Source organism: Molossus molossus, unplaced genomic scaffold (assembly GCF_014108415.1).
Source record: "Molossus molossus isolate mMolMol1 unplaced genomic scaffold, mMolMol1.p scaffold_m16_p_5, whole genome shotgun sequence".
Lineage (NCBI taxonomy): Eukaryota > Metazoa > Chordata > Mammalia > Chiroptera > Molossidae > Molossus > Molossus molossus.
The window spans coordinates 64,396,700-64,419,435 of record NW_023425388.1 but is presented as its reverse complement, the minus strand read 5'-3'; the positions used below and the strand labels follow the sequence as shown (position 1 = coordinate 64,419,435).

Here is a 22,736-nt window from a genome sequence, read left to right as displayed (position 1 = left end):
GTGTTAGCATAGGTGAAATCCAGCCTGTATTCCGCTCCCCAGGCAGTAGGTTCATGCTGGCCCAAGACTATGTCTGTTTCAGATGAGTTCTTTTCTCCATTTACACAAAGGCCCCAGAATTCACCATGCCTTCCCCTCAGCCATGCCACCTGAAAGCTGAAAGATAAGCAGATGTTTTTCAGACAAAGTTTAGGCCAGAGGGACCAATAGCGGGGTAGCATGTGTGAGGTCTGGGGAACTGAAAAGAAGTCTGGTGTATTTGAGGATCTGAAGAAAGTTCACTGTGGCTGGAGTTCAAAGGGAAGACTAACAAGGAGTTCAATGGAAAGGAACTCATCACAGCTGGCATTTTCTGTGAGTTTACTAGTTATGTTGTGTTAATGGATCTCCATGTATTATTTTGTTGAGATCACAGAGATTAAGTGACTTCCCCAAAGTTATACGTTAGGAAATAGTGGAATTGTGATTCAAAGCCAGGTTTAACTGCAGAGCCTGAGCTCCAAACCTCTTGTTTCAGGGCATCCAAAGATTTGCAACAGTGGCTTGCAAAGGGACAAACCTGGAGGAGGAAGGCCAGTTAGGAAATAGTTGCAGAAATCCAGGTAAGAAATGTTGGTGGACTTAACTTAGCCTTAGAAATCAGAAGGAGTGGATGGATTCCAGAGAGATTTAGGAAGTGGAATCTACAAGACTTGGTCTGAATATGAAGAACAGTGATGAGAAGAGGGAGGAGCAAGGATGACTTCTTACTTTGTGTCTTTGTGGATGGCACATCATTTGCTGAGATAAAAAATGGTGGAGGGCCAAGTCTGAGAGGAAGGTGAGTTTAGAGCCTGTCAAGTTGGAAGTACCTGTGGGACATTCAAGGGCAGATGTCCAGCTGATGGTTGAATGCTTGGGCCTGAAACTCAGGAAAGGTTGTATAGGTAGCTGACATCAACATGTAATCGTTGCTTGACTCACAGACTGGATAATAAAGAGTGTAGAATGAGAAGAGCAGAGAGTTCCTACTAGAATAAATTTGCTAACGCAGAAGGACTTTTCCCTAGATTCAGCCGTTGAGCTTTGTAGAACATAACCTGACCCTTGATATATCTGCATCCATTTCAAGAACTATTCTTCAAAGGTTTATGGAGTGCCATAGTACAAGTTGTAACCAGAGATCTGTTATGAGGAGACACCAAAACAGGAGAGCTACCATAATAAATAAAGAATAACTGGCCTTTTCTCACATTTTTGTTTGTCAGATGTAAACTTAAATATTATTCATTCCATATTTTCTATAAGAACATATGTGTTGAATAAAGTATCAATATTATTATTATTATACAAGGAATTGCCAATTCTGTACCTTATTTACACAGACAAATAAATGTATTTAAATCCACCATACACAGTAGAACTCATACACAGTAGAACTCATCAATGGAGGCCTTATCAATGACCTCTTTAAAATATGGCCCTCATATCTGGCTGGTGTGGCTCAGTGGTTGAGTGTTGACCCATGTACCAAGAGGTCACTGGTTTGATTCCTGGTCAGGACACATGCCCAGGTTGTGGGCCCAATCCCCAGTGGGGGGCATGTAGGAGGCAGCCAATCGATGTTCTCTCTTATTGATGTTTCTCTCTCTCTCTCTCTCTCTCTCTCTCTCTCCCCCTCTCACTTCCTCTCTCTCTAAAATCAATAAAGGAAAAAGAAGTTTTTTAAATAAAAAAAAAAAAATACATATATGGCCCTCACAACTGAACACAGTCCTTCTCCCACATGAGCAATTCAAGTTTTCTGTATCTTACATGAAGTGCTATGAAAATGAGACCCTGAGCCATGCCTTCCCCACCTGCTACCCTTCCGCCTCTCTAAATAGAAATTCTGAGCCACCTCTGTTGTAGTCATGATAACAAGATGGGATTTAGGCTTAGTTTAATTCATTGTGTCTCTCTTTTCTTATAGAAAGGATCACAGACAGTCGCTACATGATGTGGCTTCTAAAGACTCAAGGACCACCCACCATACTAGTCTGCAATGGAGAAGGCAGAAATGGAAATGCAAATACCTCCACTTCCATTCTGTTATTAATTGCTCTGTAGACATGTGTCCCCACCACAGGGAGTGAACTGCACCAAGGGGGAAGGTTCTTGGGGCCCCTAAGCCTCCAGCACTTCTTGTCTCTTCCCCTTGAGAGAAAGCAGAACTATGGCACTCTATAGCTGCTGTTTAATGCTCTTGGCATTTACCTGGCACACTTCTGCCTATGGGCCCGACCAGCGAGCCCAGAAGAAAGGGGACATTATCCTTGGGGGGCTCTTTCCTATTCATTTTGGAGTAGCAGCCAAAGATCAAGATTTAAAGTCAAGGCCAGAGTCTGTGGAATGTATCAGGTAAGGGTCTCGTCAAAGTCTCTTCTCTTCTGGGAGTTTGAAGAAAAGCTGTACCAAATCCAAAACGTATTTTTCAAACTTGGTTCCCTCTTTTAAAAAATGGTGATTGGTCATCATGCTGAAATTTACTATGTCCCCCTACCCTCAACTTTTAAAAGAAGTTTTTCCAAAAGTAAAATGTGAATGATCCTGAGTAGAAAAATTCATGGCCTGTCGGAACATATACCTGGTCACTTGGGAACTGAGTCATTATTGTTCACCTGGCGGCAGGCAGTGTTGCTCAATGGAAGACTAAGTACCTCGATAGAAATGTATTGTAGGTCTAGCAAACCTGAGTAGTAATGTCTCCCATCAACCTTAAGTGCCCCAATGGTCAGTAATAGCTGAGTGTTGGCTGCACTACTCATATTTTCTTAAAGAATTTCAGAGTTGAAGAAAACCTCAGTGGTTGGCATGACCCAGGCATCTTCGGAATGAAGCCCATAGCATTTTGGAACCACTCTCATTAGAAAGTCTTTCTCATGGAAAGCTAAAATCCTCCTGCTAACACAGGTGGAGAAGCACAGAATCCATGTAATTCAACTGGACTCTCTTCAGCCATTGAAGACAGCTAACACATGCCCTTGAATAATTTCTTTTCCAAGCCAAATAGTCTCCATTTTCTAAACCATTACTCCCTGACATGGTTGCAGACCCCTCACCGTCCTGGCTGCCTTCCATCTGATGCTTCCTAATTTATGATGACTCTTTTAGGATGTGGCATCTAAAATGAGGCACCGTTCCCTCAAATAGGGTTTGCAGAGTACAGTGGGCTGTACATAACCTTCCTTAACCTGGACACCAGAAACATTACTGCACCCTAAGTGTTGACCCATCTTCTGAGAGAGAATAGCACTTTCTTTTTTGAGATTTGCAACTTCCAAAAGTGGCCCAGCACTTCTCAGTCTTCTGTGTAGCTGGACAATGAAAATGAAAACTAAGATTGTTCCAACAAAACTGGATTTCTGTTTATACTATCTATCACAAATTAGATAGCATTTTCATGTTTTTCTTATGAATGCAAAAATGTTTTATGTAATAAAAAATTCTGTAATATCTCTTTATAACTTTGCAGGTTTTAAACTAAAACAGTAAAAGCTAGATTGGGACCTTTAGCACCCTAAACAATATAGTGGAGTAGAACAGATTGTATTTCTCACCTCCTGGCATTGAGTTCAAGTAGTACAACCCAGCATGTAGAGAGAACCTGCACAGTTGTTTTGGGCACTGATACACTGATTCAGCACATTTATGGAGCTCTCACTCTGAGTCAAGTCTTCGGAGAGCAAAACTATGTCACTGACCTTATTTCTCTATGTTAATTTGTTTGATTTTTTATTTAAAACAATGTCCTTTGAAAAGCAATCCATGTTTATTTTTTTAATCTTTATTGTTGCAAGTATTACAGATGTTCCCTCCCTTTTCCCCCATTGATCCCCTCCCCCCTGTACCCCCTCCTGCTTTCTCCAAACTATTGTCTGTGTCCACTGGTTATGCACATATGCATATAAGTTCTTTGGTTTCTCTTCCCAACCCTCCCCCCCCATCCCTTTCCATCTGAGGTTTGTCAGTCTGTTCCCTTCTTCCATGTCATGATCATTTTTAAAAAATAGAAAGTAAAAATGAACTAAAAGCACACAATTTTAAAACTCATATTCCACCACCCAGAAATAACCACTGTTTGTGAACAGTGTATAATATTTATTTATAATATTATGTATAATATTTATTTATATGTTTGTTTGTTTGTTTGCTTGTTTGCAAAGATGAGATCACTCATTTCCCTTTCTTCTTTGAACTCCAGAGCTGTTATGGTCTAAATTTGTGACTTTGCAAATCTGAGGTTATTCTTGGGCTTCCACATATTAAAATCCTAATCTATTTTTATTTATTGTAGTCTTTTTCTTTTTAAATCTCTAATTAAAGTACCTCAAATTCTTTGCTGGATGAGTCAGATATAAATTACTCATTCTGTTAACTAGTAACGGTCTTCACTCTTACTGCTTCCTAACTCTGTGAGGAGCCCCATTTTGCATAGTTATCTCCTGTTTGCAGCCACCCTGTGAGGTAGGTGTTATCCCCATTTACAGAGGAACTTGAGTCTCAAAGAACACAATGTCATGAAACCAGAGTAACAGAGCCACCATTCCAACCCAGCGTTGCCCAGTCTTTACAGTAAAGTAGGTGGCCAGGAAGCCCATTTTCTTCCATTTCTTCTTTCTTCCAGGTATAATTTCCGGGGGTTTCGCTGGTTACAAGCTATGATATTTGCCATCGAGGAAATAAACAGCAGTCCAGCCCTTCTTCCCAACATGACCCTGGGATACAGGATATTCGACACTTGCAACACTGTTTCTAAAGCCTTGGAGGCCACCCTGAGCTTTGTGGCCCAGAATAAAATTGATTCGTTAAACCTTGATGAGTTCTGCAACTGCTCACAGCACATCCCCTCTACCATTGCTGTGGTGGGGGCAACTGGCTCCGGCATCTCCACGGCGGTGGCAAACCTGCTGGGGCTCTTCTACATTCCCCAGGTACCTTCTTTGATGGGACAGTGTGGGCTGGGGTCAGGAGAACGGCTTGGAGGACTGCCATGCCCAGTGTCCAAATAGTTTGCTCTTTTTCTATCTCTGGCTTTACATGGGCACAAATGACCTTTTAATTAGTTGGGGCACTGGACCCCTAATGTCAACATCAATTAGACCTTCAAAACTATTCCAAAATTTATTTAAATATACCTTACATAAAACTTTGTATGTATCTTTTATTTATTTACTTTTATACCTTGCATAAAGCTTTTTCCCCCCAAAGTGTTCAGTTATTTCCCACTCCATTCCTTTAGCTACTGATTTTTCTTCTGCCTTTACTAAAAGGAGTGAGACCATGTGCTATAAATTCAGCCTTTCAAACCCCAAATATGTCCCTAGTCCTATTCCCTTAAACATCTCTGTCTCTGAACCATTTGGTTGAAAAATTAGCTCAAAGGAAAGCAAAGTATATTTTCTCACAAAACAGGAACTTAATCACTGTGTTGCCCATTCTAGAAGTGGAAAATATTGTATTTCATTCAACAGCTATTTATAGAGTGTATATGAAGAAGCAGTCTCCACCCTGCAGGAAGTCAGCCTAGGTGGGGAGATGTCTGCATTTGCAGTGAATTGCACATTAACTGAAATACGTGCTTTGATAAACATGTTTTCAAAGTTGCATATTTTTTCACCAAAAAAAGACAGCAAACTCTAAATGCCATTTTATAACCTGATCCCCCCCCAAAAAATATAGAACAAATCTATTCTTATGCTACTATGTATAGATCTGTGACATCATTTTATTATAGTGAAAAATTGGAAACAACCTGAATGTCCATGGATGGGAGAATCAACTCAATTGTGATACATTCCTTATATCAATTTTTACATTAAATTATAAATCACATTTACATTTATTTTTCCCATGTCTAATATTTAAAATTTATAAAATATTCTTGATAAATTCACATTTTTATGTTGTGAGGTCTATGTTTGCTTGGTGATAGCCATTATTCCTTTATAAACACATGACAACTGAGACAGTCTTGTCATCATTTCCCGGATCCTCACTTCAAGGAATTAAAGGTGTTTCCCATGGGGAAGCCCTGGCTCTGTAACTTTTGTGCTAAATTGACCTAACAAAGCCCACATCAGGGAACTTGTTGGGTAAGATGCAAATATTCATCTTGTAAATTTCACCTATTGTGCAGTATTATTTTCAGTACATAGTGAATGTAGGTGGTCGTTATCCAATGGCCAACAGGTATAAGATGTCATTGTCATCAAGAAAGAACGTGAAGGGAAAGGTTTTAATTTTTTGTGATTTGAATGTAAGATAAAGTTACATTGAATTTGAATTTTAAAAGTGCTGGGAAGACTATAAAGATCATCAAACCAATGTAAGTGTATCCACAGCAGGAGTTCTGTGGCTGTACGTAGGAATCACTTGGGGAGTTTTAAAAATACGGATGCCTGGGTCTTATTCCCCAGAGATCCTGGTTTCATTGATATGAGATGCAGCTTGGGCCTTGGGAGTTTTGAACGCTCCCAAGGAAGTTCTAATGTGCTGCCGAGCTGGGAACTGCTCTGTGGGGTGGGGTCGATGGTATTTCTATGCTGCTCACGCCACCAAGTGGATGGAACAAGCAGACCAGCTAGACTGTTCTAACCGCGGTAAGCAGTGGTTGGAACAGTTCAATGAATCATCCGTGAAATTCTCCCCTCTTACAATAAAAATTTTTTGTGTATTTTTAAGGGGTTTTGGGGGGGGCCTACAAAGTGGTGTTTACCCCAAACTGGACAAATGTTATGAATGCATAACATTTTTCAGAAAATCAAGTTTTCAGAAAATCAAGAATTAAGCAGTAATGGATGGATTTACAAAATGCCCAAGTAGGTGTTTCATTTGCAAAAACCTGTTTTGGAAGCCAAAACAAATAGAGCTCTCTTAAAACCAATAACATCTCAACAAATTATTTAATCTAACTACCTATCTCATTAACTCCCATAGTAGAGCAAGTAGGGGCTTATTCTGATCAAAGAAAAAAAATTGTCAATTTTATATTATAACTTCCAAATTCAAAGCTCTTATTTCTTTAAAAAAAAAAAAGGATTTTTTTAAGCCTGCTCTTTAGCAAGGTTGGCCCAGTTCTTTCATAAACCAATGCCTTTTATGTTTGGTGTAGAGACTATTCAATGATAAGGAACATATGAGAAAAATTCGTTTTAAAACACTGAACATAGAAAATTCATTGTTTCAATTAGTGATAAATATTGAAAATGGGATTCCCCCAAATTTCTTTAAATCTTTGTATTCTTAAGAAGTTTAAAAATCTCTCTAGAAAACTGAAAACAAGTGATATTAAACACCCCTCATTACCTAGAAGAAATTCCATTAAGTATTAAAATGCTTTGTTCTTCAGAAGAAATGGCCCAATAACTTGGAACTTCCTAACTCTTGAGTCAGAACACACAGGAGAGTTGCAGGTGGCCCAGAGCCTGCCAGAATGTTGATCCCCTCAACGTTTGGGGTGGCTAGGTGGGGTCACGGGTGGTCAGAACCCCCCCCCCACACACACACACCAGAATTGGTCAGCCTCTTCCATTAACCCCATCTTCTATGTTTGTCACAATGTGAAAAAAAAAAAATTGGGAAACCCTGCACTAATGAATGCTTTACATGATATTCAGATACTTCTTCAGGCCTTTTATTGTCAAAGGAAAGGCTTTCTTCCCTTGGTGGCCCACACCCATGCTCAAATGTAGAACTGGCTATGTCTAAGAAAGTAGAAACAGCAAGGCAGCTTCTCTGGGTTTTAGAGCCCCACATCAAAAGCCTGTCAAAAGCCTCCGCTATCACCTGAAATTAACAGAGGAAAAAGCTCTGGTTGGTGATGGAACCCACTGAGAAGCCAAGAGAGGAAAAAATGTTTCTCTGGCTTTATTTAATGATGTACATCATTGTTATTGTGGTGCAGGGGAATTGAGCCTAATAACTCTAATGGTTAATTAAGCCTAAAAGATAAACGGTTCTTAGAAATGACTGCAATTGAGGGTACTTTTGTATAAAGAAGTGTGGGAAGTGTGGGAAGGGTGGGGGGATGGGGATAAAGGGGAGGGAAGAGAGTGAATAGCTGGAAATTGGAGACGGATGGGAAGAGAGAAACTAGGCAGACTAGGAAAGGGGAACCCCCTGGGGCTCCTCCGAAGAGACTTAGGTTCATAACCCAAAGGGAACCTATACCTTTCAGAAGTGAGTCATGGACAAAGTGATCATCACAGTAAAGGGGAAGCTAAAATGTTCAGATCAGAACCTGGACCCAACAGAGAGAAGATGTATACAGAGGAGGTGAAGAGAAACTATGGAACAGCAAATAAACACTCTCCTTGAAAGAATAAAAAGATCCTATTACTCTTGGGTTGACTTTTGGTCAGACCCGTTTTTGAAGGTAGCATTGTGATGACCCAACCTCTGGGAATTAGAATGCTCCCTGATAGACTAACAGATGCTGGGATGCTCACACTGGAGAGGAACAGATTCTGGTTGTCCTCGCCCTTTCATTGTGTCTACAGTGAACAGGTTTGATAAATTACATTAATCAATGCTCAACCAGCCACCTCCACACAGCCTTGAGGCTCACCCAGCACCGCACTCACTCATTCATTCTGTGTTCTGTATTCTTTCCAGGTCAGTTACGCCTCCTCCAGCAGACTCCTCAGCAATAAGAATCAGTTCAAGTCCTTCCTTCGTACCATCCCCAATGATGAACACCAGGCCACCGCCATGGCAGACATTATCGAGTATTTCCGCTGGAACTGGGTGGGCACAATTGCAGCTGATGATGACTATGGCCGCCCAGGGATTGAGAAGTTCCGAGAAGAAGCCGAGGAGAGGGACATCTGCATTGACTTCAGTGAACTCATCTCCCAGTATTCTGATGAGGAAGAGATCCAGCATGTAGTAGAGGTAATCCAGAATTCCACAGCCAAAGTCATAGTGGTTTTCTCCAGTGGCCCAGACCTTGAACCCCTCATCAAGGAGATTGTTAGGCGCAATATCACAGGCAAGATCTGGCTGGCCAGCGAGGCCTGGGCCAGCTCTTCTCTGATCGCCATGCCAGAGTACTTCCATGTGGTCGGAGGCACCATCGGATTTGCTCTGAAGGCTGGGCAGATTCCAGGTTTCCGGGAATTCTTGCAGAAAGTCCATCCCAGGAAGTCTGTCCACAATGGTTTTGCCAAAGAGTTTTGGGAAGAAACATTTAACTGCCACCTCCAAGAAGGTGCTAAAGGACCTTTACCCATGGACACCTTCCTGAGAGGTCAAGAAGAAGGTGGTAGCAGGATAAGCAACAGCTCCACTGCCTTCCGAACCCTCTGCACAGGGGATGAGAACATAAGCAGTGTTGAGACCCCTTACATGGATTATACACACTTACGGATATCCTACAATGTCTACTTAGCCGTGTACTCCATTGCTCATGCCCTGCAAGATATATATACCTGCTTACCTGGGAGAGGGCTCTTCACCAACGGTTCCTGTGCCGACATCAAGAAGGTTGAGGCGTGGCAGGTACATCCTCCATTTAGAAAGCAGTTCTCGGTGTAATGAAGCAGAGTTGGGCCGATCCAGGCAAGGCAGATAAAATGGTTACCACAAAAAGACAAGATTTAAATAAGGTCACTAAATGTAGCTTTGGATTTAAGTTGCCTTTTCAAATGTCTGAGCAACTGACTTCTGAACAGTAATTTAATTTGATTATTTGTTTAAAGCCTTGGCTCAACTATTCTTTAGTCTAGTGGGGTTCAGAATATCTAGAATATGGCCCCTAAAAGTTTTTTTTAGCATCCTGGGACAAATTTAGTACTGAGTGGCCCTGGCCAGTTTGGCTCAGTGGTTGAGCGTCAGCCTGCGGACCAGAGAATCCCGGGTTCAGTTCCTGCAAGGGGCACGTACCACACACAAAAAAAATTTAGTTCTTCTAATTCTTTAAGTTAAAGATACTGTTCCCTTGTGATTAACAAGTATTCATTGAGTATCTATTATGTCCACATACTAATGGACATAAAACTAGTGTTACTGTGTTTAGTTACCACTTTGCCATTATATTACTCAAAATATAATGTGCTGGACCACCCAACAGGCTAACTAAGCTTAGGACACAAGCAAATCAAGGGAACAGATAAAACCTGCCTTAAAAGGATTTGATATTGGATTGTTCAAAAGAAAGCACTGAAATAGTTACAATAGAAAATAATCAGAACTTAAGTGGAATTCCAACACTCATTTTATAGTTTAGTCTAGTTTTGTATTTTTTAATTACACGTAGGAGAATCATCATAATCTTCTCATTTCATGGAACTTCTGAAGATAAGTCTGGCCCGACATATCTTCCACAGCCATTCATGTCTTGCATATGTACCTTGACTTTTATTTTTTTATTATTTTTTAATCCTCACCCAAGGATATTTTTGTATTTATCCTCACATAGAGTGGGAAGGAGGAAGGGAGGGAGGAAGAGAGAGAGAGAGAAACATCCATGGGAGAGAGAGATGCATCAACTGGTTGCCTCCCGCACAACCTGGACCAGGGCCAGAGACCGAACTGCAACTGAGATACATGCCCTTGGCCAGAATCAAACCCGAGACGCTTTGGTCCATGGGCCAACGCTCTAACTGCTGAGCCAAACTGGCCAGGGCTAATTTTTTTTTAAATTTAAGTATAGTTGGTATACAATATTATATTAGTTTCAGGTGTACAATATAGTGATTTGACATTTATATACAATATGATCGCCACAGTAAATCTAATAACCATCTGTCCCTGTGTAAAGTTAAAACAGTGTTATAGATTATATTCCCTTCACTTTTTCTCCCATCCCCCCACTCCCCTCCCCTCTGACAATCATCAGTTTGATCTCTGTTTCTATAAGTCTGTTTTTGTTGTGTTTTCTTCATTTGGTTTTGGTTTTGTCTTCGGTTTTTTTAGATTCCACGTGTAAATGAAACCATACTAATTTGTCTTTTTCTGTCTGACTCATCTCACTTTGCATAATACCGTCTAAGTCCATCCATGTTGTTGCAAATGGCAAGATTTTATTCTTTTTTATTGCTGAGTCATATTCCATTGTATATAATTATATACCACATCTTCTTTATTTGAAGAAAACAAAAACACTAATTTGAAAAGATATGTGCACCTTTATGTTCACTGCAGCATTATTTACAATAGCCATGATATAGAAGTAACCTGGGTGTCTATTGACAGATAAATGTACCTTGATTTTTATTTTTATTTTATTTTAATCCTCACCTGAGGATATTTTTCTATTGATTTTTTTTAAGATAGAGTGGAGAAAGGGAGAGAGAGATAGAAACATCGATGTGAGAGAGACATGTCAATTGATTGCCTCCCTCAAGACCCCACCCTTGACCAGGGATGGAACCCAAGACTCGCTCTAACCTCTGAGCCAAACCAGCCAGGGCCGTACCTTAATTTTTAGATTAGACCATGTTTTACACACCTTTTGTATTTTCCTCAGTTCCAGACTGACCTGCGGAGAGAGTGCATGATGGGAGAGGAAGGGCAGAGACCCTGAATTTGAGTTGAATGACCCATCCTCCACCTTTAGCTCTAGCTTCCCCATTTACCAGCTGCATCTCCTCAGGCAAGCTGCTGATCTAAGGCAGTTTCTTCTTCTGTAAAATGACTCTAATCTCTAGCCTACTTTCCAACCTAGTTTCTTTTGAAGATGAAACGAGATGATATATGTTAAAGCAATTTGTAAATTTTTAAACTCTAAACAGATGGTGATTATTATAGTAGGATTTCAATGTGCCTCTAATTGCCCTGGCCGTTTGGCTCACTGATAGAGCGTCAGCCAAGGGCAATTAGATTCCAGCCAAGGGCACATACCTCGGTTGTGGTTTGTCCCCAGACCTGATCGGGGTCATGCGGGAGGCAACCAGTTGATGTGTCCCTCTCATGTTTCTCTCTCTCTCCCTTTGTCTCTTTCTCTCCACCCCCTCCTCCACTCTATCTGAAGATAAATGGGAAAGTGTCCTCAGGTGAGGATTTAAATATATATATATAATTAATCAATTAGGCAAAAAATAACTAAAAGAGCTTTGTATACAGAACCCAACCACCATAGACCCTTGCGAAAAGATACCAGGAAACAGAGAATGTACAGCCTGTGTCAGTCATTTTAGAGATTCTCAGAGGATAAGGAGTGGCTGCCTAGGCTGGCAGAATGAGTCAGGACCTGCAAGTTTTAAGTTGTTCTTGTGTGGGAACTATCTCACTCAGACAACTCTGTTTGCTAAAGTTTCTAATCTCCATGAGGTCCTTAAAGTTTCCTTCCTTGCACTGCACACACACACACACACACACACACACACGCACACCACTACCACCACCACCAACAACAACAACTCTGTCAAAGACAAAGGAGCTCTAATGAAGGTCAAAGACCAAAAAGACTTCAGAAGCCATGATACTAAGTTGTGGAGTTTTAAGAAGAAGGAATAATGGGATAATCTTTGAGTAAATACTCTTGTCTTTTCTCTCTTCCCTTGCGTGTCCCCTGGAAAGAGGAACCCTGCTTTCGAAAACCTACAGACCCAGGGTGTGGTTGAAGGAAAGAGGCTTCCAGTGGGTAATCTGACAGTTCTGCTCTTCAGTGAATCCTCTCCCAGACAAAGGACATAAAATCCAGATGGTCAAGATTAAAGCTTGGACATATGAAAAAAAAGTCAAGAATCAGGCTATAGTGAAGATAGGGACTTTTAGTTGCATACTATAGAAAACCCAAACCCACTGGCTTAAACAGAAGAAAGAATATTATTAGTAGTTCATAATGTTGAAAATCTCAGAAGTAGTTCAGGTATAACTAGATACTTTCTTCTCCAGGTCTCTCTTCCTTATTCCTTGGGATTAACCATCTTCAGCCTCTTCAGCAGCTTCAGGTTCAGAAAGTCATTACTGCTCAGCTCTCCTTACTTCCCAGGACCTCCTGTAACCATCCACGTTGATTGACCAGTTCGGGCCACATGTTCATCCCCGAAGCTAGGAGTGGAGTCCTTCCAAACTACATAGGCTGAGAGCAAGGCAGGGAATGAATCCCCCAAGTTAAATCAGGGTACTATTACCAAGAAGGATTAAGGAGAAGCAAAACAGCCAAAATGAAGTGTTCTCTACACAGACACCTCAGCTGACCCTAGTACAAGTCAAGATATGACCTACACACAGTTTGGTACAATTCATCCAGGAGAGGAAACAGGAAAATAAGGCCAGAGGAATAACATGTAACCATTGGCCAAAATGTCCTGGGTGCTTGCTGTAAGTCTCACCTTTGAGCCTCAGGATTCCGGGCAGTTGGGTGGGCATTCTGGAATTTAAGATCTTGGCCATGTGTCTATCAGAAAGTGGACCAGCAATTATTCACGCTCATTATTAAGACCTAAATGGAAACCTATCACCCACAGAATCTATTCCAAGAATCTCAGCCTGAAATTTCACTTCACCTTCTCTCAGTTCTCTTACCAGCCAATCTTCCTAGTACCTCCCCGCAAAACACTAATTATTTCTGGCATACAGTTTTTGCTTAGATACTATTCCACACCCAAAGAGCCATCAATTTTTGTCTCTTCTATCATTGTCTATCCCAAACTTTTAACTTTAAATTTTTTAAAATTTACTTTCTCCTGAAAGTCTTTTCAAATCATACTTACACACGCACACATTTACTTCCTCATTTTTGCCATTTATACACCCAGCTTAAGATTCTGCAGCTCTTCCGTTGACTGAAATAGGTCAATTACATTTTTCTTTTGTTGACCTTTTCCCTCCCTAAAATTTATCAATCAACTAACTCATATGCCTTAAAAGTAACACTAATAGGTAATTTATGAGCATACAATACATGATCTCCTCCTGACCTCTCCAGAGACCCCAGGCCCTCCTCACACTGATCATCAGCTCTCTCTTCACTCTGATTCCTCCACTGTACTACTCTAAGCTTCATGAGAGTAGGAACCATGTTTGTACTGTTCAGCACTGTGTCCAGAGCACCTGGCACCTGAATATGTGTAGAATAAATGAATGAATAGGCAGTGGTCTAGTTGATTTGACCTGTCAACACTACCTAGAGTTCTTTGCAGAGAATTGTTCAGTCTTGAATCAATCACTGTGGCCACGGTATTCTAGGCACTAATGGGAAGAGCCTGGGTCACATGCCCAACAAATAAGTTTGAATGGAACATTATGTAAATAAGTACGGAACTGCCCTCTTCCTTCTGTTAGGATGATTGTGCACCAGACATGCTTCCTACTTTCCTCCACCTTACACAAACCACTCAGTAGACAAAAGATAGGCAGCACGATGACAGAACCATGGTAGTAACAGAAGCCAAACAAAACTGATCTTTCCAGGAAATGCTGGTACTATTGGGGGTGAGAGCCAAAGGACACGGAGAAGGTGGAGCCAGAAAACAGCGCTGAGGTGTAGAAGGGAATTGGTCAAGGATTTTCCCTACACTCTTGGCACAAGAAGTGGGCAAGAAGCAATAGGCTCCTTATCTGTGTGAACTCTCCCTCCTTATCTGTGTGAATGAGGTGTTTTGTGCATCCCATGCCACTTCCTCTGTGCTAAGAAGTGATGCCATGTGTATGCTGGAAATCCTAGACACAACTGGGGAGAGGGTTTCTAGTCTCTAGTCTTTGGCCTAATTCAACTGACTCATGCCAAAGGGTGATCACCATTTATGCTTATACTGAGCAACAGTTTCACTTTAAAATCCTTTTGAGGAAATACCCTAAAAGGTCTCAAGATGGAAATATTACCACATAAAAGATAATATGTGACCATCTAAATGTGTGCATATTATACATTTTTTACCTCTTTGGTATGTGTCTTCTCCAGTGTTTAGTGTTCTTTGTGAACCTGTCTGTCTCTGTGTTAGTATATTATCTTCTAAGTCATTCTCTTATTTTTCTTCCCTTTTTTCCCCCCTTCATTTATTCTTTTTCCTCACATTCTTCCCCAAATAAAATAATTTAGAAGCATGTTATACTGAATTATAATGGCAAGTAAAATGTTATATTTTCTTTTTTAATGGAACTGTTAGTTTCTTCTTTTAAAATCTCAATTTTGTTGTAACTTGTGTTGCTTTTCAGTGTGTCAATGACTTTCGATTTAAAGATTCCTTACCATTGCTTTTAAAGATGAAATGGTTTCCATCTCCACCTTTCTTGCTTTGCAAGGTACTATGCAGAAAATTAGGTGCTCAAACGCAAAACTTGCAAGTGAACATGGCAAAAGAAATATTAAAGATGTCTAATGAGCCCTGGTCGGTTTGGCTCAGCGGTTAGAGCGTCGGCCTGTGGACTAGGGAGTCCCAGGTTCAATTCCAGCCAAGGGCACGTGCCTCGGTTGCGTTTTGTCCCTGGCCCCTGTTGGGGTCGTGCAGGTGGCAACCAATCTATGTTTCTCTCTCTTTCTCTCTCTCCTTCCCTCCTACTCTGTCTGAAGATAAATGTAAAAAAAAAAGTATCCTCCGGTAAGGATAAAAAAAAATATGTCTAATGAGCCATGGCCAGGTTTAGAGCATCGGCCCTCAGGCCAATGAGTTGTGGGTTCGATCTTTTTTATTCTGGTCAAGGGCACGTACCTCGCTGTGGTTCGTTCCTGGCCCTGGTTGGGGTCGTGAGGGAGGCAACCAGTCGATGTATCTCTCTAACATCAATGTTTCTCTCCCCACCGCCTCTCTCTCTCTCTCTCCCTCCCTCCCTCCCATTCTATCTGAAATAAACAGAAAAATATCCTCAGGTGAGAATTTTTTTAAAAATGTCTAAAGAGATTAGAGATATGACTTAGTAAACAAATAAGTTATTATTAATGGATACGGTGAAATTTTTGACTCGAAAAATTCAACACTCGTGATTTTATTTATATACCTGCTGTGAGGATGAGACACTATTCAGGTTAAGACTCAAAGTAAAGAAGGAAATAAAACATGTCATTGAAGATGGGCCTTGAAGGCTGGATGGGATTTGTGGAAAGGATCTGTTTCTTAGAGGAAATGTAAACTGCAAAGGCAAACACACCCAACAGTGTAGGCGAACCACAAAAACATCATGCTGAGCAAAACATATTCAGACTGGAGAAAAAAAGAGTACACACTGTATGCTTCCATTTATACAACATTCTACCTCTGATGATAGAAAACAGATCGGTGGTGGCCTAGGGCTGCAAGTGGGCATGGGACTGACTTGGAAGGGACATCGGGGTACCTTTTGGAGTGAAGGTAGTGGTGGCTACACAGGCATATACATTTACCAAAACTCAGAATTATACTCTTAAAATGGGTGTATTTTATTCTATATAAGTCATACCTCAATAAAGTTTATTAAAATACAAAACAATGGAAAGTCCCATGGGTGGGAAAGTACAGGTCTTTCACGGAGAGCTGGATGTCATTCACTTTCAACTACTCTTCCGATTATGGCCTCTTGTGTTGCCGCAGCATTATACATGTCTCCACCATCCCATTTTTAAAGTATATCTATTTTTTCAACTTCAGTTTTATAACTAGTTAACCTCTTGTAACTAGAGATAGGCAACTTAATAGATAGACGGTCTAATCTGACTCCTACACACGAGTAGGTAGTACAGAGTGTAGTGAATGGTTGAGAGTTTGGACTCTAGAACCAGACTAACTGGATTTAAATTCTGGTTGCTACCTAATAACTCTAAGACCTTGGGAAGTCACTTAATGTGCCTCATTTTCTTCACCTGAAAAATGGAGATATGGAACTTATAAATATATTATGAGAATAACAGTTAATATGTATAAGGTGCTTAAGATACTGCCTATATCACCCTGGTTGGTTTGGCTCAGTGGTTAGAGCATCGGCCTGTGGTCCCGAGAGACCTGGGTTCGGTTCCCGCTAAGGGCATGTACCTCGGTTGCGGTTTGTCCCCGGCCCTGTCCCTTTCAGGTCGATGTTTCTCTCTCTCTTTCTCTTCCTCTCTCTCCCTCCCACTCTATCTGAACAAAAAATGGAAAAAAATGTCCTCGGGTGAGGATAAAAAAAAAAAAGAAAAGATACTGCCTATATATATTAAGTGTTCGGTAAATATTAGTCTTGAGTATTATTCTTTTGTAGGTGAGGAAAGTAAGACTCAGAGAGGCCAAATGATTTGCTCAAAGTCATATACCTAGTCAGTAAGAAAGGCAACATCTGCCCCAGGCATACTGTTCCCTGCTGAGGCCGCAGTAACTGCTAAAAGAACTGTGTGCCCAGTTGTTTCTCTGGCACATGCTCTCCAGCCCCTGAGAGGCTAGCCAGGTCAGCTGATGGTTTCATAGTGAAGACACTGGTCCGTTGCCTTAAGCCCTGGGTGTTCACCAGAGGAAACCAGTTGTCTTGAAACTGATTCATACACAGATACAAACAGCAAATACAGTGTGCAAATAAGTAAGAGTTGTATTCAAACATCTATTTGTCCATCTTGAACACTCTTGTATCTCTTATCCCTAAAAAAGTGCCTGTTTGGCCCATATTGGTTCTTCAATAAAAATGTGTTGAATGAGCAAATAGCTGAAAAAAGAGAATGGGACAAAGGTAAATACTGAGGGAAGACAGGAGTTAAGTGGATGATAAGGACAGTACCTGGAAATGGGCATAGATAAGGGAGAAGGTGAGTGGTCTCAGAGAAGTTGGCAGAAAGTTTTCGTACAATAAAACCACCATAATTCTGACTTCATAAATTTGTGCTGAAATATGCTTCTTCATTATCAATGAGGTGAATGACTGGGGGAAGACAACACTTTGGTGAGGATTTTAAGAGTATAAACAGGATTATTGAGAAATAAAGATTCAGAATCAACTAAGTTTTAAATTCCTTTATTTTGTTTTTTAATTGACATAGGCTTCCTAAGAATCTTTATCAGGAGCAATTTACTAGCCTAATCCATACCAATAACTATGTCTAAAAGAAGAAAATAAACTGTTTTTTTAAAACCTATTTTGGCCCTGGCCGGTTTGGCTCAGCAGTTAGAGCATCGGCCTGCGGTCCAGAGAGACCCAGGTTCGGTTCCCGCTAAGGGCATGTACCTCGGTTGCAGTTTGTCCCCGGCCCTGGTTGGTCGTGTGGGTGGCAGCCACTTGATGTGTCCCTTTCACATTGATGTTTTTCTCTCTCTCCCTCTCTCTCCCTCCCACTCTATCTGAACAAAAAATGGAAAAATGTCCTCGGGTGAGGATAAAAAAAAAAACTATTTTGGCCCAGCCAGTGTCGCTCAGTGGTTGAGCATTGACCCATGCACCAAGAGGTCGCCGGGTTTGATTCCCGGTCAGGACACATGCCCAGGTTGTGGGACAAACCCCCAGTGGGGGGCATGCAGGAGGCAGCCAGTCGATGTTCTTTCTCATCAATGTTTCTATCTCTCTCTTTCCCTTCCTCTCTCTCTAAAAATTAATACAGAACAAAAAAATGTAAAACCTAGTTTGGCTTCTTTAATTAATTAATTAACTAAGAAAGAAAGGCTGGTCCTTCATGCAATTATCTGTATTATTTATAATCTGTTATAGCGAATTGAATAATTCTGGGTTCTCTGTGTGTTAAGAGACTTCCAGTCCTTCATTTCAGCGGTTTGTTGCCCCCGACTGTTGTCACCCGCTGGCAAACTGCTGCTGTCATTCTTACCTGGAACAGTCCTCCTCTGGACTTACCCTTCTCTTCAAGCAGCTCTCAGCTGTTGCTGAAACTTTCTTGTGCTGTGGTGATTCCAGCTTCCCTTTTCTTCAACAAAGTGGTGGAAGTTTTATAATCAGTTCATTCCATGTTTTGAGTGTTTACTGAAAATTGAATATGTACTCATAATCCAAAATATGACATGCAAAATACGGTAATTAGCTGAAGCTTTTCTAAAAGATCACGAAGGAAATAGTTCCCAGAAAAATTCAAGACTTCTCTTTTTCCTTTATGAAGAAAAAGTTAACATTTTATCCTATGAAAACCGTAATTCTTCTGATATGTCTACCTTTCTACTCTTAAGTAAAATCTTTTACACATTTTAAAACAAATTCTGCTAATATTTTCCTGTTTGCTTGTTTGCCTGTTTGTTTCTTTGCTTTAATCTGGAAGGTTTCTTTTTCTTTATAAATCAGAACATAAGAACATAGATTATAGATATAGCTCAAAGGGAGAAATTGTGTTGGCCCTTTTTCCCATACTAGAGTTTTCAGTAATTTACTTTTCTTTTTCTTTATTGATTTTAGAGAGAGAGGAAATGAGAGGGAGAGAGCGATAGAAACATCAGTGAAAGAGAACATTGACTGGCCGCCTCCTGGATGCCCCCCACTGGGGATTGAGCCCACAACCTAGGCATATGTCCTGACCGGGAATCAAACCGGTGACCTCTTTGTGCGTGGGTTGACACTCAACTTCTGAGCCATACCGGCTAGACTTCAGTAATTTACTTTTCCATATATAAGTTTAAGTTCCAACTAATTACATTAAAGCCTTAATTTTTATGGTCCTCAATGGTAAATTTTTTAAAAAGTGAATTCTATTTCTTTTCACTTTATCTGAAAGGTTTTTTTTGTTTTTTTGCTGATTTGTTTTTGTTTGATTGTAGAACTTAGATCTTTATGTTTTCAGTCTGAATCAGCCTTATCCAGTCCAGTTGCCCTGGTTAGAACTTCCAGTACAAGGCTGTACCACCATAGTGAGGAGAGAGTCTTGTCTTGATCCTGATCTTAGGGGGGAAACAATCAATCTTTCACAATTAAGTATGATGTTACTACTGTAGGTTTTTCATAGATGTGCTTTATGGGGATAAGGAAGTTCCCTTTTATTCTTAGAATGCTGAGAGTTTTTATCTAGAATGAAGGTTGGATGTTATAAACATATTTTCTGTATCTATGGAGATGATCATATGGCTTCTCTTTTGTAGCATATTAATGTAGTTGAATCTTAAACTAACCTTGTATTCCTGGGATAAACTCTACTCTGTCGCAGAACATTTTCCTTCTTTGTAGATTGCTAGATTTGATTTGAGGTGCAGTGGAAGTGAGCACCCCTACACTCACAGGCTGGATAATGTCTCACTCTTTCTTGGTGCCTCCGTGACCCTGGCACCAGGTAGGCCCCACACGAAAGATAAGCTGCTGAGTGCCCACTGCCTCCTCTTGACCCATGTCTGTGGCATGTAGGAAGCAGAACCAAAGCCTAATGATGCTGCTGTAGAGCACAGCCATTAAGAGCCCAAGCTTTGTATCCCTTGCTAGCTGTGTGGCCCTGGAAAAGATACTTTTTCTGTGCCTCAGTTCCCCCATCAATAAAGGTAATAGTACTGTTTTTTGTGAGGATTAGATTAGATAAGGAATATAAAGTATTTAGCATTGTTCCTCAAAGGTAGTAAAATGACTAGGAAGGTTTAGTAATTGTTATCATTATTATTATTTTTTTACAAGAGCTTTGCGACCCATAAAACCCTGTAAAAATAAGAAACTGGCCATAGCTATTGCAATAGGACTCCACCCACGGCCTCACTTATTTCTTCCTCCTATTCCCTTCTCTGATTTTTGGTAGTAATACCTTCCAAAAAAGCAGTAGCATGGAGAAAGATGGTACAGGTCATAAGAACATTTAGTGCCTCTCTCCTTCCCTAAAGCCCATCTCAGAAAACACCAAGAATGGGCTCTGGCTTACAAACCTACCCTTCTCGGGGCACCACCAGATGATAATGTACTTGCAGAAGCCTTATCTTGGCCTTTGGTGAGGTGTATCCCCTTTCCTTTCCTGATTTCGAGAAAGTGTTTCCTACCCCAGGTACAATTTGAGTACCACGTAAAGCCCCTAACTTACCAGAGCTCCGCTAACACATGCAAGGACCCTAGTGTAAATTAGAAAAAGGAGCCTCTTCCTCAAGTCATGTTCCTTCCACTTTGTTAGAACAAGATAGTTTACTGTCCTGGCACAGTGAAAAACCTACATAACCATATGTGGCAGCCCTGTGGCTTGTACTCAGAATATTCATCTCTGTTCCTCTTTAGGTCCTGAAGCACCTACGTCACCTAAACTTTACCAACAATATGGGGGAACAGGTGACTTTTGATGAATGTGGTGACTTGGTGGGGAACTATTCCATCATCAACTGGCACCTCTCCCCAGAGGATGGCTCCATCGTGTTTAAGGAAGTTGGATATTACAACGTCTATGCCAAGAAAGGAGAAAGGCTCTTCATCAATGAGGAGAAAATCCTGTGGAGTGGGTTCTCCAGAGAGGTATGTGCTGTTCACCAGAACACTAGATGCCTCCACCACGGCAGGAAGCTGTGCGGGGCTTTGGAGGGCCTTGGACTGTTCCCCACTGGACTTCCGGAATGATGAGTCCACTTCCCTCAACTCACTCGGCTCTGGCAGGGCTCCCTGTGAAATCCATGAGTGTTTAGTCTATAGAGGCGAATCCTTGGAATCTGAATGCCATGCTGATCATGTTCAAACCATTTTATTTACAAATCTGACTTCTTATCTAGTAACAGTTTCCTTGACTAAAGCTTTTCCCAACCAGAGAAAAATATTTAAGCAAATATAAACATCACTCAAGGCAGGGCCTGGATAATTAATTCACACAGAGGTAGTCCCCTGTGAGTCAAACAGCTCAGGGCTGCTGACCTATCCACCAAAATGACCATTTATCTTTCTCCTTGAGAAATCTGCACCAAATAGAAGGATGTTTGTGACCCTGATCAGGATCCCCCTCCCCTGAGTATCACTGCATCTAGATTCCTGATTAATAACCAGAAGCCCCATCATCCAGTGAATATGCACTCAAGGAAAAAACACATGATATGCTGAAATGATGAGTATTCTGTGGTAGTTGTGTCCCAGGATATAGTAGGCTGCTGAAGACCCAGGTCCTCTGTAGAAACAAACCCAGGACAAGGCATCCTCTTTAACTCTCCCAAGAAGCCTAGATGAGACCCACTACATTACTCTTTGCATTTGCTTTTCTAGTATCACCTTTGAGCATCTTGAACTACTTTTTATAACATGACCATGAGATTCAACTTTATTTCTTTACCAAATGCTCCTTAGGTTGGTGGGTTTCTGATAAGATGCTACAATTTAATTGTTACCCAATATGTATGATAGTTACCCATGAAAAGTTCTCCTATAGATAGTGAATCTTATCCACAATGTACAAGTCATTACGAGTTTCTACTTCAGAGGATGGATTCTCAATTATAAATTTTTTTTTTATCATCACCCGAGGACATTTTTCCATTTTTTTGTTCAGATAGAGTGGGAGGGAGAGAGAGGAAGAGAGAGAGAGAGAAACATCAATGTGAAAGGGACACATGGAGTGGCTGCCACCTGCACGACCAACCAGGGCCAGGGACAAACCGCAACCAAGGTATGTGCCCTTAGCGGGAACCCAACCCAGGTCTCTCTGGACTGCAGGCCGATGCTCTAACCACTGAGCAAAACCGGCCAGGGCTCAGTTATAAATTTGACATGACCATTTCCAGACAGAGATTTGAAGCTTCCAAAGGTTATATAACTCTGTTCACTAATTATACCCTTGTCTAAATTATCACAGGTTTCAACTGACCGGAATCTAAATTGATCAGCTATATCATCACTGATTCCCTGCTATTAAATCATGCAGGTTATCTTTTACTTTTGTTAATGCACATAATTGATTGCCTCTAATAGGTGTATATATCATCTCCCTTCCTGCATGGAAACTATTTCCTGTCTAGTTCTCTATAACC

The 22,736-nt window shown here is 40.9% G+C and overlaps 1 protein-coding gene across 2 annotated transcripts in view; it reads left to right on the top strand.

Annotated features, from left to right (window-relative positions):
• Positions 1-2,172: 2,172 nt before the first annotated feature.
• The window catches only part of CASR (calcium sensing receptor), a 32,815-nt gene continuing 12,251 nt past the window's right edge, over positions 2,173-22,736 (top strand). Inside the window, exons 1-4 of one of the 2 annotated variants that reach the window (XM_036243302.1) lie at positions 2,173-2,379; positions 4,646-4,952; positions 8,635-9,519; positions 21,013-21,243. In XM_036243302.1, coding sequence (XP_036099195.1) covers positions 2,195-2,379; positions 4,646-4,952; positions 8,635-9,519; positions 21,013-21,243 — 1,608 coding nt within the window. In that variant the 5' untranslated portion in view covers positions 2,173-2,194. The remainder of the gene's footprint in view (positions 2,380-4,645; positions 4,953-8,634; positions 9,520-21,012; positions 21,244-22,736) is intronic. The other variant, XM_036243301.1, reaches the window with a different exon arrangement.